The sequence below is a fragment of the Parus major genome, chromosome 3 (genome assembly GCF_001522545.3).
Source record: "Parus major isolate Abel chromosome 3, Parus_major1.1, whole genome shotgun sequence".
In the NCBI taxonomy this organism is placed as follows: Eukaryota; Metazoa; Chordata; class Aves; order Passeriformes; family Paridae; genus Parus; species Parus major.
In genome coordinates, this window is record NC_031770.1 from 98,313,773 (window position 1) to 98,327,774 (window position 14,002).

At 46.5% G+C, this 14,002-nt stretch overlaps 1 protein-coding gene across 2 annotated transcripts; it reads left to right on the forward strand.

The window, feature by feature from the left end:
- The first annotated feature begins 6 nt into the window (after nucleotides 1-6).
- On the forward strand, nucleotides 7-13,407 carry KLF11 (Kruppel like factor 11). 2 transcript variants are annotated; one of them, XM_015623322.1, is made up of 4 exons: nucleotides 7-95; nucleotides 2,483-2,737; nucleotides 8,963-9,956; nucleotides 11,927-13,407. In XM_015623322.1, the coding sequence occupies exons 1-4, from the start codon at nucleotides 54-56 to the stop codon at nucleotides 12,229-12,231; spliced, it is 1,596 nt and encodes a 531-aa protein (XP_015478808.1). In that variant the 5' UTR covers nucleotides 7-53; the 3' UTR covers nucleotides 12,232-13,407. The 2 variants fall into 2 exon arrangements, with proteins under 2 accessions (XP_015478808.1, XP_033368951.1); XM_033513060.1 differs by lacking the exons at nucleotides 7-95; nucleotides 2,483-2,737 and adding an exon at nucleotides 2,746-2,885.
- Nucleotides 13,408-14,002: the final 595 nt, after the last annotated feature.

Genomic DNA, 14,002 nt, shown 5'->3' on the forward strand with positions numbered 1-14,002 from the left:
CGCTGCCGCTCCCCGGGCGCACCGCCGCCAACGCCGCCCGCCCGAGCCGCGCCATGCACGGCTCGCCCTGCTCGGACATGGGAGATGCGCCCGCGGTAAGCACCGGGCGGGCGGCAGGAGGGAACAGGGGGTGGTGTGGGAACCCAGCGGCCGTACAGCGCGGGCACGTGTTCGGTGGCGGGCAGAGTGCGGGGACCGTCGCGGTCTCGGCAGGGACCGCTACTCACCCGGCGGGGAGCGGCTTGGTTGGGCAGCGGGGACGGGGTGGCTGTGCCAGGGCAGAGCCCTTAGAAGCGGGCGTTGCTCCGGTCACCTGCAGGGAAAGAGGGGCGCCCCTCCCTCCCTCAGCGACCGTGCGGGGGCGGCGGCAGCGGCAGGGTGGGAGCTGCCCCCCGCCCCCTCCTCCTCCTCCTCCTCCTCCTCCTCCTTCCTTTCGCGCCATCCTCCTTTCGGTGGCACCGCCCGGCCCGGGGCAGCCGCCGTGGGGCGAGAAGGGGCGAACGCGGGCAGGGGGAGGCGCTGCCCTGCGCTGGGACCCGCGCTGCCCCCACGGCACTGCCCGCCCGCTCCCCCTGCAGCCCCCGCTGCCCGCGCCTGCCTGCCCGGGGGCGATCCGCACTGCCCGCATCTCCCTGCCCACCCGCCATGCTCCCCGCCCCTGCCCCATCCTTCCCGCCAGCGACCCGCCCTGCCCGGCTCCACCCTGCCTGTCCCCATCCTGCCTGTCCCCATCCTGCCCGCAGCCCGCGCTCCCCGCACGTCCCTGGCCGTCCCCATCCTGCCTGCATCCCGCGCACGTAGTTCCCGGCGGGGTGATGTGAGGACAGGCGCCCGGCGGCGTTGGCCATTTCTCTGGCAGCAGCCGGGGAGCCCAGGCTGCAGCACTCGTCTACAGAAAGAGCTTTTCTTGTGAGGGTGTATTTTTAGATTTGGGAGGGGTTTTTTTTGGTTTTTTTTTTGAGGAAACGAGGCATGTTTCATGTTTCTTTAGGGAAAGCTGCTCTTCTGAAGCATAGGGTTGGAAAAAATAAACCTGCTGCCTTGGCTGCTTGCAGACGCACTTAGAAGAACCCTGGCAGGCTCCGTCTGCTGTGCAGAGCCTTGCCTGGCGTGGCCCCGGTGTGACAGGCAGATCAGATCCAGGCTTGCAGGCATGAATTGTGTTTTCCTCTCACTGTGTTTCAGTGGAAATTCTTAGAAGTCTTTCTCCAAGGTGTTAATCGTTTTTACTCCTTCCAGCCCCTGAATTGTGACATGATTAAATCATTCTCCTCGTGTTTTAGGTGAAAATCCTCTGTGAGTGCAGTACCAGCATTTTTGATCTATTACGTTTAGCATGTTTGCCTGCACATCCCTAGAGTGTAAACACAGCTTTACATCTTTGTGACACTGTTGAATAAGGATGATCCCACATTACTTAACTCGGTAACAAAACCCATTGACTTAGTATACATGCTGTCACCCAATGAGTAGAATTCCTTCTAGGGCTTGAGGCCATGCTAATGGTGTGGTGTTGCCTTTTATATTAAAACCTTTTTCCTGCAGTATATAAACACTCAGTGTAACAGCATTAGGCTCAAGAGGCTTGGTCCACACGTCTAAATCCCAGTCTTCAAGTTAGTTGGTGTGCTTAAAGCCTGGAAGAGTTTGGATGCCTAGTTGAGACTGAGCTGGCATGTGAGTAATAACCCATCAGCCTAGATAGGTTTTGGAGCCACTGCCAAGCACTGTGAGAGCTTTGTGAAGTTTGGATATCCTTTTGCAGAGAAGTCAAACATGCATGCACACACAAATATTCTGTGATGCTTGCAATTAGAAAAAAAATCAGTATGATTACATTTGTCTTCATGTTACTCAGAGTGTGTTTTAGATACCTAGCACCTATGTAGTATCAGAGCTTTCTAAAGTACAATGCAAACAGTTCCTACTGCACTTTGAAGACTATTTTCCTTCCATCTTTTCCCCATCCTGGCTTCCCTATTAAAAATAAGATTAAAATACTTTTATGTGTGCAGTACTCCAAGTCAGTGATCATACCTTAAAGCATCTTACTGGGAGCTGAAATTTGTCTTCGAAATGTTTCCAGAATGAAATTAGTGCTGAATAGTCTTTTGGATTCAGGAAACAGCCTCGTCTATACAAGGTTGGAAGTCAGGATTTTCCTTTTTTGCTTGTATGCAAGCATGGGATGTGTTTGTTCAGAGCAGTGTGATCCAGGAAAGTAAGCTTGGAAATGTGAGCCACACACAGATCTGTTCTTCACCTGGAAAATCACGCGTCTTCCTTATTTATTTTTTTTTTAAGAGAAGAGAATGTGGAGATGAGCTGCTGGGAGGAGAGTGAGAGTTGAGCCAATTGGTAAAAGTCTTGCCATGAGCATGGTTGTGTTTCCGTTGACCTTCATTGCGAGCAGACAGTGTGTGGGTGGTGTCGGCTTTGTATTCTGACTTGTCCTAATAGCCAGTAATCTGATTACACTCAGGTTGACATTGTGGACATCTATGAGTCTATCCGTGAACGGCAGCGTCATGACAGCGAAAGGTCTACCTGCAGCACCTTGGAGCAGAACGACATTGAAGCTGTTGAAGCCCTTGTTTGTATGAGCTCCTGGGGTCAAAGATTGCAGAAAGGTGACATATTAAAGATAAGGCCCCTCACGCCCTTCTCGGATTCTGGGGATTTCACAATGCACGCCGAGGCTACGGCTGAATTACCAAAGGACTATCTATCGACACTGGTAAGAAAAGCATGAACACAAAATAAATATGCCCTACACCTGGATGTCACAACCCTGCAGTGCTTTAACTTGGCTGGAAAAGACAGGCTTGCTCAGGTGTCCCTTTGTCACAGCCTGTGTTGTGTGTGTGCACGGACAGAGTAGTGAGGTGAGCCTGTTGAGTTTGTTTTTTTGCTTTCTCTGGTTTAGCAAATATAGAGGCTTTTGTTAAATTTAGGTGTGAAAGCCCTTGCTGACAAGTAATTGGATATGACAGGGATGTCAAGATGACTGTTGTAGGTTTCTTGGAGTACTTTGAGTAAGAATGGCAGAGTGAGCTTTGGTGATTTGGCATCAAGTTATCTGCAAGCACTGTATAAAAAAAGGCCCCTGCCAACATTATACTTCACTGGTCATAAGAGAAAGTACACATTACCATTATGAAATAGGCAGTTTAATTAGTTTCTGTACTATGTGTTTGTACATGTAGTCTGTTATTTCTCCAGACATTGGTCTACTTCAGCTGACTAATGTTGGTTGAATCCAAATTTTTTTTCTTTTGTTTCAATTTATGTTGCAACAAAAGTAGGTATTAAAAAAGGGCTTGGTGCCATTAAAGTTTTAGATTGTTAAGGCCCATTTCAATAAGTACGCTTCTAGTATGCAGTTGCCAGGAAAAAGGGGAATAATAGAGGAAAGAGGCTGAGATAAGGGCAGCCTGACAAGCAGCTGCCATAGTATCTCCTGCTGCTCAGTGTTGACACTCCTGAGCAGCACAGGAGATACTTTTCACTGATATAGGAGGAAGGAGAGGTGATGCAGGGAATCAGCATAGAGAAAAATGGATGAATAAGAAGGGACAGAACAGTTTTACTTGTCTTTATCTAAAAAAGAACCATGAGATGATGAAGTAACCATTGAGAAAAAGTCTAGGGCTTGCTGGGAGCTTGAAATGGAAAGGTAGGATATTGCTATCTATTGTTTGTCTGTTTATTCCGCTTATAGCCTCTTACAGCTGTGCCCATATTGAGGAGAAAGGAATGAAAGACTTTTTTGTGGTGCAGTGAGTGTACTTGCAGTGTTTATGCAGGTTTACAGCTGCCTCATTGCCTTCCTTTTATTAATATGCTTTTCAGCATAATCAGAATGGCCATGAGATAAAGCAATGTAGTGTCATGGTGCTGGCTAGGTTAAAGTTAATTTTCTTCCTAGTAGTTGTGATTTAGAATAAGAATAATGCTGGTGACACACTGATGTTCTGGTTGTTGCTGAGCAGTGCTTACCCCAGGTCAAGGACTTTTCAAATTCCCATGCTCTGCCAGTGAGGAGGTGCACAGGAAGCTGGGAAGTAGCATGGCCAGGGCAGGTGATCTGAGCTGGCCAGAGGGATATTCCATACCATAGAGTGTCATGCCCAGCATAAAAACTGGAATGACCAGTGATGTTGGGAAGGACCTGGGCATTGGTCAATGGGTGGTGAGCAATTTTAGTGTGCACCACTTGTTTCTCTTGGGTTTTATTGCTCTCTCTCTTTTTGGTCTCTCCCTGTAATAATAATTACAATTGTTGTTACTATATTTTACTTTATTTAAATTATTAACTTGTTCTTATGTCAACACGTGGGTTTTATCTTTCTGATTCTCCTCCATGACAGATCTGACCAGACCGTGTTGAAACAAATTTGTTACCTGGATTAATCTTATTAGTTTATTAGCTGTTGAGCACAGTGTTGAATTATTTGCTATCAGAGTTGTTGTGTTATGTAACAATTTACTTGCTGTAGTGTTGTGGTATCATCTCTGGGGTCTGGGCTAAGCTTACCGTTTTATTGTACTTTGTAACACTGGATTATGATAGCACAGAACTGCTGGCCTTGAAACTGATCTGGTTTTCATACTCTCAGCCCCTCTGCCACCACCTTTGTACTTGGGGAATCATTTATTAGAAACTGCAAATAGTGACTGCATTTGCCTTTTTGCCTAGGAGAGCCAACCTGCATGGAAGACACACATAATCATCTTCTTTTTCTCCAGGGATGGGAATTTTGGAAATTTTTAATATTCTGAAACCAGCACGGTCTGTGAATGTGGTTAAGGTCTTGTTTAAGGTTAAGCAACTGTTTATGACTTCCCAGACCCTGGCATCATGACTACATGTGACTACTCAGACCCCAGCAAGGGATGATGCAGCTGAGTCAGAGGATGAGTTTGTACCATTATCAGCTGTTCTCATACACAAGAAGAAATGTCCATGAAAGCTCATTTAGTAAAGGAGGATGAAGCAGGACCATCACAAAAACTGGATGGAGGAAGAGGCAGGATGAGAGATAACCACTCAATCCCTATCCCTTAGGCATCTGTGGGACATGTGAAGAGGTTTCAGCTGCTGTGCAGGTGTACACATTATCACCTGGCTGCTCCAGTGAGGCTAGTAACCTGGATAAGGAGACAGGGAAGCCAAGCAGTTGGGATGACTTCCTAGGGAAGACAGCATTGATGAGGTGATTGGAAAAACGGCACAAGTCTTCAGCCTCTGGAGGCAGCTCGGTCAAGTGTGAAGGAAAGGTATATCTTCAGGAAAGAAATTATGTCACCTGGGCAGGTGGGCTGCTGTGGAGAGAGATATCTGGTACCTGAGGTAATTCGCTGTACCAGAGGGGGTTTATTAGGACATGAGCAAGGCAGTCACCCACAGATCCAGACAAAGCCAGTGTGCCCAACCCACGTGGCAAAAATTTGAACCATTTCAATGAAATTTAACAGAAAGACTAGGTTGGAAGAGACTTCCAAGATCATTGAGTCCAACCCCTGCCCTAACACCACAACTAGACTTTGGCACCGAGTGCCACATCCAGTCTGTTTTTAAACACATCCAGGGATGGTGACTCCACCACCTCCCCAGACAGACCTTTCCAGTCCATTTGCCATTGACTGATCCAGTTCCAGAACACTTGCAATATATTGATGATACCATTGTGGCCAGTACAGCAGCAGAAGATTTTGAGAAGGGGAAGAAAACAGTACAGATATCTCTGAAAGCTGCCAGAAAACAAAGGTCCAGGAACCTGCACAGGAGGTCCAGTTTTTAAGAGTAAAATAGCAAGGTGGATGTCATCAGATCCCAATGGATTTGATTAGCAAAATAAGAGCTATGTTTCTACCAACTAGTAAGAAAAACATAAGCTTTCTTAGGCATTGTGGGATTTGGGAGAATGGACATTCCAAATTACAGTCTGATTGTCAGCCTTCTCTGTCAAGTGACCCAGAAGAAGAATGATTTCAAATGGGGCCCTGAACAACAACAAGCCTTTGAACAAATTAAACAGGAGATAATTCATGCAGAAAATTAACTCTGCCCCAGCCCATGGGCCAGTCCAGGCAGGACAAGATAGAAAAAATGTGCTCTGTACACTGCAGCCAAGGAAAATGGCCCTACCTGGAACCTCTGGCAGAAAGCACCAGGGGAGAATTGGGTCAACCTCTAGGGCTTTGGAGTCGAGGGTACAGAGGGTCCGAAGCCCACTGTATTCCAGCTGTAAAAGAGGTGTTGGCAGCTTACAGAGAGGTTGCAGCTGCTTTGGGAGTGACTGGTCTGAAGCACAGGTCCCCTGGCATCCTGATTTCTGGGGCTGGGCTGGATGTGCAGAGGATGGGTCTCCTACACATCATGTAGCTGATGCTATGTGGAATCAGTGGGTCTTGCTGGTCACACTAGGTGCTCAAATAGGAAACCTCAGTCATCACAATTACTTTCAAGACTCCTGGGATTAACAAGAGAGCAGATTGCTGGATGCCACCTGAAGATGACATGCTGAAGAGACTATTATATAAGTTACCAAAAAATTAGAAACAATATGCCATGTTTGATGATTCCTGCTGTATTGTAGGAAAGGATTGAAGATGGAAAGTGGCTGTGTGGCATATCCTACAAAAAATTACAAAAACTGCTGAAGGAGAAGGTAAATTGAGTTGTGGAGGTGAAAATTTGCTTTAGACACTGCTGAACTAGAAAAACAGCCAATGCTTTATCTCTGTACTGATTCATGGCTGGTGGCAAATGCCCTGTGGTGGTGGTTGCAGAGATGGAAGCAGAGCAGAGGTAAACCCATCTGGGCTGCTGCCATGTGGCAAGATCCTGCTGCCTGGGAGGAGACCCTGGTTGTGAAGGTTATGTCACATGGATGCTCATGTACCCAAGAGTTGGGCCACCAAGGAACATCAAAACAACCAACAGGTGGAGGAGGCTCGTAAGATTGAAGTGGCTCAGGTGGATCTGGATTGGCAAGATTCACAAGAGTGAATTATTTACTGCTTGGTGAGCCCATGACATCTGAGGCCATCAAGGAAGAAATGCAACATGTAGATGGGGTGATGATCTAGGGGTGCAGTTGACCATGGACACTACTGTAGGGCTATCCATAGTTGTGAAACATACACTTCAGTTGTTTGAGCTGAGCAGTTAAAGCCTCTTTGGATTGGAGGACAATGGCTGAAATATAAATATGGGGACACCTGGCAGATGGACTCCCACAAACCCACCAAGGCAAGCACCGTGTGCTTACAACGGTGGAAGCAACCACTGGATAACTGGAAACCTATTCCATGCCCAATGCCACCACCTGGAACACTGTCCTGGGCCTTGGAAAGCAAGTCTTATGGCAACATGGCACCCCAGAAAGAATTGAGCCAGACAAGGGGACTCATCTCCAAAACAACCTCACAGACACCTGGGCTGAAAAGCATGGCACTGTGTGGGTTGTATCACCTGCCCTATCATGTGCCAGTCTCCAGGACAATTGAATGATGGAACAGACTGGTACTGAGAGCAGTGGGTGGTGGGACCTTCAAACAATGAGGTACACATGTAGCAAAGGCCACCTGGGCAGTCGGCACTAGAGGATCTGCCAGCTGGGCCAGCTGTGCTCAAGCAAAACTTGTACATAGTGTAGAAGGGAGTAAAGTCCCTGTAGTGCACACGGAAAAGCTTCTGGGGAAAACAATCTGAGTTATTCCTGCATCAGGCAAAGACAAACCCATCCACGGGATTGCTTTTGATCAAGGAGCTGGGTGCACTTGGTGGGTAATGTGGGAGGATAGGGAAGTCCAAAGTTTGCTTCCAGGGGATCTGGTTCTGTGTCAGAATAGCCAGTGATTTGGGTTGTATGATGTTAATTGCCATTAACACTCATGTCACCACTGCTGAGCTGGCTACATGCAACATCAAGGGTATTACAGTAGGAATCACCCAGATAATGAAGAACAAACTGATGAAACTGGACAAACACAGCAGTGATGGAATGAGAACTGACTTCAGTAGGCAGCAATCCAACATAAGAGACACCACCTCTCCTGCCCTGAAGAGCTGCTATGAATTGGAACCCAAAGCGATGCATGAATGAACTTAGCAGATGTTTTAGAGGGATGGCAATAGTCTAAGGGAATGATACCTCTATCAAAAGAGAGGAAAAATAATGATGGTTAATTGGGGTATATTGAAAAAGTGTGGGCATGATGTAAATGGCATAGCATATGGGGTTGATATTGTCCTGTTTTCAGCTGGCATAGAGTTAATTTTCATCCTAGTGGCTGGTACAGTACTGTGTTTGGCATTCAAAACGAGAATAATGTTGATAACACACTGATGTTTTAGAGTAAGCACTGCTCAGCAACAGTTAAGTCAAGGACTTCTCAGTATCTCCTGCTGTGCCAGTGAGGAGGAGAAGCTGTGAGAGAGCATGGCTAGAACACTACTGACCAAACTGGCCAAAGGGATATTCCAGACCATAGAGCATCGTGTTCAGTGTATAAACTGGGGGGAGTTGACCAGAAGGGGCCGATCACTGCTTGGGGTCAGGCCAGGTGGGTGGTGAGCAGTTTTACTGTGCATTATTTGTTTCTCTTGGGTGTTATTTCTCACTCTTTTTATCTGCCTTTTTATTACAATTAATATTTTTATTATTGCATCTTCCTGTATTTGTATTATTAACTTGTTCTTATCTCAGTCCATAGGTTTTAGCTTTTTCTGATTCTCCTTCCCATCTAGCTGGGGATGGAGGATGAGTGATCTTCTGGGATTTGGTTGCCATCTGGGATTAAACCACAGCAGTTTGCTTTATTCAGTTTGTCCTGAGAGGCACATTCTGAGATGCTGGGAGAGGGCATGTAATTTTATTTTTCAGAGTAAAGATAGGGGAAAACTGTGCTATGGAATTACACTGATCCACAGTGGTGTGGGTTTTTTTTGCAGTGCATGACTCCTCCGCACAGCCCTGACTTGGTTGAGATGTCGGCAGCTACGCTCCTGTCCTCGCAAGTCACTTACTCCAAACCAAGGACTGTCATGGCAAACACAGCTGCCTGCTCAGTCACATCAGTGACCGGTGCCTCCCCCATAACCAAGCCATCTGTCCCCAGCGTGGGGCAGCAGTGCAGTCAGAAGCCAGTGATCTCTGAATCCTCTGCCCCTCAGCCTTGCAGGGCCATGGCAACAAGCGTCATACGTCACACAGGTGATAGTTCTGCTTACCATCACATTCCTGCTGTGCAAGAGAAAACAAAGGTAACTTCAGGCTACAGCACTTCCAGAGACTGGTGTGGAGCGGATGACCGAAAACATTCCAGACTGCCGCAGGACACGTGTGCTGTGGATGATTCAGGCAACAAAACCTCTCCAGTACATCAGCCTTGTGCACATGACTCCAGTGATATTGTGACCAATAAAGGGCAACTACCAGTCCGGCCTGTTTCACCGCAAACCCACTTACCAAAGAATTGTGACAATGACTTGCAAAAAAGAGCTACCCCAGTGACACTTGCCTCTGTCTCAAGCCCCCAAGTTCTCTGTCAAATGATCCCTTTAAATGGACAAAGCAGCATGATCAATGCCTATGTCAAGCCTTCAACTCCAGCACTCCCGACTCCCATGAAACCTATTTTACCGCAGACAGCCCCACTCTCCCAGCCTGTGCTCATGGGACCTTCTGTGCCTCAGGGGACTGTCATGTTGGTTCTTCCTCAGCCCGCTGTCACACAGACACCGCAGTGCCCACAGACCGTGGTGACTGTTGGCAGCACCAAGTTACTGCCCCTCGCCCCTGCTCCCGTGTTCATCGCTTCTGGTCAGACCTGCGCCCCCCAGATGGACTTCTCCAGACGGAGGAATTACGTTTGTGACTTCCCGGGGTGCAAGAAAACCTATTTCAAAAGTTCCCACCTCAAAGCCCACCTTCGCACCCACACCGGTGCGTACGAGGGGGCTCTGGCGCTGGCTGGTGTGGGGGTGCTGAAATGCACGATTTTCGTGGGAGGTGGGTGGGAAAGGGAAGAAGCAGGTGACGGGGAAGCTTCTGCTCATCTCAGGGATGGAAGGAATGTTCATGCTCCATGGACAAGCAAAACAAGACATACTTTGTTCTGAGACCTCAGCTGACCCTGTAGTGTTAGTTGAATTTCACAGGCTTTAGTTGGAGTGAAGCTTTGCCATCCGTGTGCCTGTGTTTAGGTCTAAGTGGAATCCTGCCATCTGGACTAGATTGAAATGAATTGTGCAAGTCCCTTGTTTTGGAGCACAGGGAGGTCTGGTGTAAGCAAAACAAAGTACAGGTAGTTTGTCTTAATTGTTACATGAGTAAAAGAAGAGAGACATTCAGAAACTGCTTTTTTGGTTTTGTTCCCCCAGAGTTTTGTTTAGGCTAAATGGGAATGCATTGAGATTTTGGGCTGCTGTGTTAGGAAGCAGAGCTCCTACAGGAATGTAACTGTTTCTTCAGTTACAGGAGTGGAATTTTAGAGATAAATGAAAATTAATTGTAATTAACATTAACTGATTTGCTCCATAAATAGGGTCAGTGTGGAAACAGTCTACATATGTTTTACTTACCCTTTTTCTAGTTCTGGGATCTTGTTAAATTAGAAATAACTTTGAGTTCTCAGGAATTATTTTTGATGTTAAAGGATAGGCATTGTGAAAAATCGGTATTAGAATTGGATTCTGTCTATTTTTGGTTTTCCTTGACTTTTTTCCCCTACCTGCTGTTAACCTACAGTCACTGGTTTATTGGATGTCAGCTTGCGTGACAGGATTTGCATTGGTTTGGCAGCTTGTCTTCACTGTTCCTTTGGGGAAGGAGCTTAACCTCTACATGAAACTGATAATTCTTGTAAACCATAGTTCAGAGGTAGAATGATGGTTCTGCTTCTGGCTTGAGAGGCTGCTGAATTAAACCCAGTGCTCTGGGATAAACAGACTATCAGCAAGGGGCTTGCTTTGTGCTGATCCATAGGGAGCCTGTGTGTGTGTGTGTGTGCCCCTGTATTGTGATTAAGACATCAATGGCAGGTGAAACACACTGACCCCTCACTAGCCAGTTGCCATTACAGGATCAGGAGGAAGAGTAGTTCAGCTTGCTTTCTTTTTTTGCCTTTTCCCTGCACACCGACTGTCTGGATGATAGCGCATCCAGCAGACACAGACTTTACTCTCTGTACTTGTAAGAACACTCCTGTGGGGCTTCCTTTCTGCAGGTCCCTTCTCTTCTGCTCCAAAGTGTCCCCATAACTTTGGGCCACGTGGTAGATGTTTATCTGGAGCTGTGTGGGAGTTGCTCAGTAGCTGCAGTTGTGGTTGTTGAGGACAGGTGGGATGTTCAGCATGGCCCACGATGAGCAGCAGCGGATGTGGGCAGCCTTGCTGACTGCTGCCATTCCTGGTCTGTGGGGGGCTGGCAGGGCAGGCTTTGCCTTGGCAGAGCTCGCTGGTGTGTGTTTGTGTGGGTGTCTGGATCACTGGAGCAGCAGGACCCCAAGGCTCCATTCCAGGCTTCCTGTTTGCCCACGGTATTTTTGGATGACACGATGCAGCCAGAGAGATGCACATACACGGGGATGGCGGCAGGGGCTCGCTTCTAGTTCAGTCAGTGGATGGAGGCAGCTTTATGAAGGCTCTATTTCTTTAAACTGGAATTTTGGACAACTGAAAAACCAGACTTGATTAAAGAACACTTAAAGAGAGATACAAGGAAATAAGTAGAAATGATACCTATTATTTTTCTCAGGAACAGAACTTTAGCTTAATCCTGTGTTGACCGCACAGATGAGCAGTTCTGCGGAATTCACTGGTTTCTGCAAGGCAGGTTTTATAAGTTAGTTATTTTATGGTAAGACTGCAGCACAGCTTCTCAAAAGTGACATATGCTTCCTTTATGTCCTGCAGGAGAAAAACCTTTCAGCTGCAACTGGGACGGCTGTGACAAGAAGTTTGCCCGCTCGGATGAACTGTCACGGCACCGCAGGACGCACACGGGGGAGAAGAAGTTCTCTTGTCCGGTGTGCGAGCGCCGCTTCATGCGCAGCGATCACCTGACCAAGCACACCCGCCGCCACATGACCACCAAGAAGACTCCCAGCTGGCAGACAGAGGTTGGCAAACTCAGCAGAATTGCCACAGCAGAGAAACCCAAGAGCAGCAGCGCTCTGAGTATGCTCGTCCCCGTGCCATCACCTGTCTGCCAGGGCTAGAGTGAAGAAGCACCTTCCTTGCAAACTTTCTGAAGATCAGGAAGAGCTCCGATGGCAACAGCAGAATGGGCAATGGCTTTTGTTTTCCCTGTGTTTGTGTGTACTTTAGTTTCCTGCAGCTTAGGTCCTCTGTTGACAGTGCTATGTGAGAAATCTATCGTATTTCCTCGTCCCTTCCCTGTTTGTTTCTTTTTCAGTACTTGGGCAATTGCAATCACCAGCACTTCAGGAAAGTATTACTCCTTGGAAATTATTTTGGCAATAGGTTAAAAAAAGTTACTTGTAATGCTTGCTGTTAATATTTTGATGGACAGTAAAACAGGGTGGTTTTTAATTTTTATAGTACTATTTTCTATACCAAATATATTTTGTATTTGTTCATTTTGGTCTTGTTATGCAGGCAAATTACTTGCATTAGTAGGGCTGTGCTGGATGAGACCCAGAGTTTTGGAAACTCTTTTCAGTAAACCTAAACTATTGCATTCAGAGTGTTTTGTAAACACTATTTGATAACTCATATTGGTTGGTGTTTTCACACTTGCAAATACTGATCCTGCAATGGGCTAGTGCTCTTACACCCTCCTAATGCAGGTACATTGGAAATCAAAGTGACTCAGTCATTTTTAAAACAAAACAAACCAAATGACCTTATTTGAGAATACAAGTGCTGAAATCCTCAACATTTTATGAATTCATACCCTTTGCAAGTAGAAGCCGATGTGGCTGTTGGTAGAAGCATTCCCAGGTCCACACTCCACTGGAGCAAAGTTTGGAGGAGCCAGACCGCTCTGATGGTGGTAAAAGCACAAACACTACAAATTATACTTTATTTTTGGTCCTCTGAAACCGACATATCAAAATAAACTGAAAAATGCAAAAATGGCAAGATAGCCCATGAAAAATTAGTGGGTCTCTCTTTATATTTTTTTGAGTAGAGGAGAAATAAAAAATTAAAGGGTTTTTTTTTTGGTATTGTGGATGCTTGTGCACCTTATAGGAAATTGTTCGAGGCTTTCTTTTACCTGTATCAATGCACCAGAGGAAGTACTAACTATGTCTTGAGTTAAGAAATAGCCACCATGTCAACTTGATGATGCTCTTCATGTGGCCTTATACTTCTCCACAGTACTTTGTATAAAATCACCCTTTTCTATTAAACAATACACTCTCCCTGTTGAATGGGTTTTCTTTTACACAAGGTGTAGTGATAGTTAAGAAATGGAGCCAGTGGCTGCAGGAGTGCTGTGTTGTAATGGCATGGTGTCAGTAACAAAATGCCCAAAGTAGCACAATGGGACTGCTCCACTCCCCTGGCACGGGAGGAGTGTGTATGTACTGTAGCAGAGCTGACACTAGAGCAAAGCACCAGGTGTTTTGCTGGGAGACAGCTCCCCCACTGAATTAAATATTTCTGGGGTGCTTATTCCTTCTGGGCTCTTCTCCCTTCAGCCACTCCTGCACTGAAGCTTAGCTGAGCACTGAGGATTCTTTTTCCTGTATGTGTCAGCTGTGGATAACTAGGAATGCAGTCTCTCTTTTACTGCTTTGTTCTGAAATGCTGGTCTTGCTTCCCAGTGTGGGCAAAGCATGGATCTCATCTGTGTAAGTGCTGACTTGCTGACCTCAACTGGCAGTCTCCTGAAATCGGCAGAGACCTGCTTCAGTTAAAGCAGATTGTCATTATTTTTTACACTAAAGTCTATAGCTATAATTAACAGTAGTAAGTTTTCAAACTGCACTAAATTGGAGTATTGTGGTAAGTGTACTGAAG

Bases quoted from the DNA above. Each gene is read 5' to 3' on its own strand.
- KLF11 (XM_015623322.1), top strand. From the start codon at position 54: ATGCACGGCTCGCCCTGCTCGGACATGGGAGATGCGCCCGCG. The intron at 96-2,482 runs GTAAGCACCGGG...GATTACACTCAG, and splicing joins ACATGGGAGATGCGCCCGCG to GTTGACATTGTGGACATCTA. The intron at 2,738-8,962 runs GTAAGAAAAGCA...TTTTTTTTGCAG, and splicing joins AGGACTATCTATCGACACTG to TGCATGACTCCTCCGCACAG.